This window comes from Aplysia californica, unplaced genomic scaffold, assembly GCF_000002075.1.
Source record: "Aplysia californica isolate F4 #8 unplaced genomic scaffold, AplCal3.0 scaffold01204, whole genome shotgun sequence".
NCBI classification, from domain to species: domain Eukaryota; kingdom Metazoa; phylum Mollusca; class Gastropoda; order Aplysiida; family Aplysiidae; genus Aplysia; species Aplysia californica.
The window spans coordinates 137,600-141,092 of record NW_004798474.1 but is presented as its reverse complement, the minus strand read 5'-3'; the positions used below and the strand labels follow the sequence as shown (position 1 = coordinate 141,092).

Below are 3,493 nucleotides of genomic sequence, written 5' to 3'. Positions count from 1 at the left end.
CTCTCTCTCTCTCTCTCTCTCTCTCTCTCTCTCTCTGTCTCTCTGTCTGTCTGTCTGTCTGTCTGTCTGTCTGTCTGTCTGTCTGTCTGTCTGTCTGTCTGTCTGTCTGTCTGTCTGTCTGTTTGTTTCTCTCCCGTTGTCTCCCTTCTGTCTCCGAGGATTGTTATGAGATGATATGTGGTACTCGGCTCCTAGTATTTATTTTCTGTGTTTCTATCATATTTATCCGATCCTTTCAAAATGCGGTCGTTATCCTGGCCTCTCGATGTAAAACTCAACTCCTCTTCACACACACACACACACACACACACACACACACACACACACACACTAACACTCAGACTAGCAAGCATCCATGCCGGGGTTATCCCACTGCCCAAGACACCCCGACAAAAACAAGATAAGGATGTAGTGAAAGCACCGACCGCCTACTGCGCGCTTACGTGGCACCGCATCGTCTGCCGGAAGCTGTATTGCCGCCATGTTATTTATTGAATTATTCATTTCTCGTAAGCGTCAAGCGGGTTGGCCATGCGCCTTCACGTCCTTTTGTTCTACGGCTCCCAATGAATAAATGATCGCCTTAGATTAAAACCGAGTGAAACGCAGCCCGGGGACGAAGAAAGGGGAGGGGGGGATTGGTGGATACTAGTCGATGATGAGTGGCCTTTATGAAACATAAAGAGTGGGAGAAGAATGTGGTATGGTGGGCGTGTGGGGGAGGGGGGGTAGCTGCTGCTGATATTATTATTATTATGATTATTGTTATAGTGACACCTTTATTAGATTTGGTAGTTGGGATAGGGGATATGGAGAGAGTCAGGTAGAGAGAGAACTGACAGAAACGGTTGGAAGTTGGAAAAGGGGAGGGGGTGGTCTTTGGGATAAAGACGATGAAAAAAAGAGAAGAGGAGGGACAAGATAATTTGATAGCAGGTGGCCTTTAGGAAAGCGATGTGGATAAGCTATGACAGTGAAGGTTAGTGGACGTCATTTAACGTTTTGAAAGAGAAAAAAAAACAGAAATAAAAGCTACCTGTTTAAGACGACCACCCATTTAGATTTATATTAAATTTGTTTTATTATTCGTCATAAAAAAAACAGAACTACAAAAGGGGAAGAAACAAATAAAGATAGATTTACAAGACACTGCTTCAAATGTATTCACGAACCAAGGTGCCATTCTATCTGCTTGCGTTGTGTAGTTGTTAGGCTTTAAAATACACGCATGGGACTTGGGTTCGTTTTCCTGATGGGAAGGTTGTTTTTGTCAGTCTCTGCTGGGATCATGTGCCCCATTCAGTCCAGGTTGGCCCTAACAAGCTTAGTCGAGGCAGCCCACCTCCTGTGTGATCTAGTTTTTGTAGTATAAAAGTGCATAAAACATTCTCGATCATGATAAAGGAGCATTCAGATATCAGCATTGCAGTTCAGTCTCGTGTGTGCAAATTGACAAGGAAAAAAAATATGTGGTGGTTGTTTTTAATTATTTTGATTATGCTTTTTTTTTGGTTTTCAAATTGACACTTGCATGAAGTCGGGTTTTTTTTCATTATTTTAAAATAATAAATGCGTTCCCGTCACTGAAAAGATAAATGGTGGTGGGTTTAGTTTCGAGAACAAGAATTGAGCTTTGCATTCAATTTGATCTTAATCTGATATGACCATGTTTTTATGTTTTCTTTTAACCCCTTCGAAATGTGGGAACATATTTGGTTACAGCTGAACATTATTTTGTGGAGTTGTTGCAGGTTGATTTTAACAGGGTGTGACTACTTAACATTACTTCCTTATTGTATGAACTAAAGTCACCCCCTACTGTTCATTTTAGTTTTGAGAGTAATTGCTAGAACTATGTATTTATGTTGCAAGATTTTATTTAATCAGATACTCATTACATGTTTTCAAAATAAGTATCGGTCAATGTTCTTTGTCAGCATCAAAAGGGTCAATGTCCAAGTTTCTAAATGTTCCTGTTGAGAAGCAGTGGGTCCAGCCTGCCGGGTCATGTCATGCCGTACCTCCTCGTGTGTCCCCTCCGTGTTGTTCCGCTTGGGTTAACGCCACATTTCTGTTTGTGTTCAGAGCTTAGATGCAGTGCCTCCGACAACTCGGCAAGAGTCTTTTGGTGTCTCTGAATGTCATCTGTTCTTCCTCATCTTCCCTTAGAATGCTCCGTTTTGCATGACTTTTCTATTTATTTCCTCGGTATCCTTCCTTCAATTATATTTTTCGTTTTTTGGGCCTGTGCTTTTTTTCTGGATTTTGCGCGTTGAGTTTGATCACTGCTGTGTGCATTCAGTGTTTTAGACGAGCATTTCTTCATGCACACCCCTTTATTTATCCTTCCAAAACTGAAGCATAGATTCTGGTAGGGAATAATTTCTTGTGAAGCTGTCAGAAGGCAATGGATGTTTTATTCATTTTTTAACCTCATTGCATTAAAAACCTGTTTCTTATTATTTATGTTGGGGTTTTTTGTGTGCTACTTTTCCACCATCATCGTCAAATCGTTAATCATTCAGACAGGTATCTCTCAAAAGAAAAGAGGGAGAAACAACAACACCTGATAGCCTATCGATGCTTTGGGTTCGAATATCTTAGCTCCACCTTTCTTCTGGCCTCTAATGCTTTGTTGGCAGTCAACACTTCCACAGAGGGGTGGCCCCTTCCACTCGTCCATGCTTCATTTTCGCATTTCATTCTCCGTCGCTTTGTTTATGTTTTTCTGAATGACTGTTAGATCTGTTTGTTATTTGATGTGAAAAGTTTGGGAACACTACTGTTTTGTTTTTTGTTTTTTGTGGGGTTTTTTGTTTTCTATGTTTGCGCAAACTCATCTCTGCCAACTTTTTGCCGTGCTTGGCCCTGAACCATCGTTTAGTTGATCCACACAGGCGTCTGCAAAGCCTCTCTCTCTCTCTAATTTCCTTCTTTTTTTTTTCTTTTTTTTTTGCCTTCCTTCATTTGCTCTGACCACACTTATCCGTTGTCCTAAAAGTATTTCAACCCAAGTCTTGTATCCACGGGAAAGAAAAAATAACTTTTTCAAAAAGCCACGGCGAACTTAGAATTGTGGGCGGTGATCACATTTCTTTATAGCAGAAGCTGAACTTTGTGAATGAATACAGAACAGGAGAAAATATTCAGAAGTTAATGTTCTACTGATTTATTTATTTTTCCTTGTCCCTAGGGATTTTCTCAACTTCCTGGTCAGTGGGTTCAGTCATTGAGTAAAACGTGGCAAGAGATTCTTTTTCTGGAACAATTTTCCCCTATTTGATGCTGGCGGAACATTGCACCCGTTACAAAACGTTATGACTACTAACCACTCACACATGTTCTCAAGTAGAACAAAAGGGGAACTAACTCTCACCAGAATTGTCCATAACAATTGTCTTCCCTTGTCTCTAGGTGGAGCCACCCTACGAGTTGGCCCGTGTAGGCTCCTACGAGACACTGGCTCCTCAGGTGACTATACCACTCCCAACCC

The 3,493-nt window shown here is 41.2% G+C and overlaps 1 protein-coding gene across 1 annotated transcript in view; it reads left to right on the top strand.

Annotated features, from left to right (window-relative positions):
• LOC101855308 (CUGBP Elav-like family member 3-B) overlaps positions 1-3,493 on the top strand; it is a gene marked incomplete at its 5' end in the record, with an annotated part of 23,539 nt that overhangs the window by 4,699 nt on the left and 15,347 nt on the right. The window contains 1 exon segment of the mRNA XM_013090289.2: positions 3,415-3,471. Within this exon segment, the coding sequence (XP_012945743.1) occupies positions 3,415-3,471 (57 nt within the window).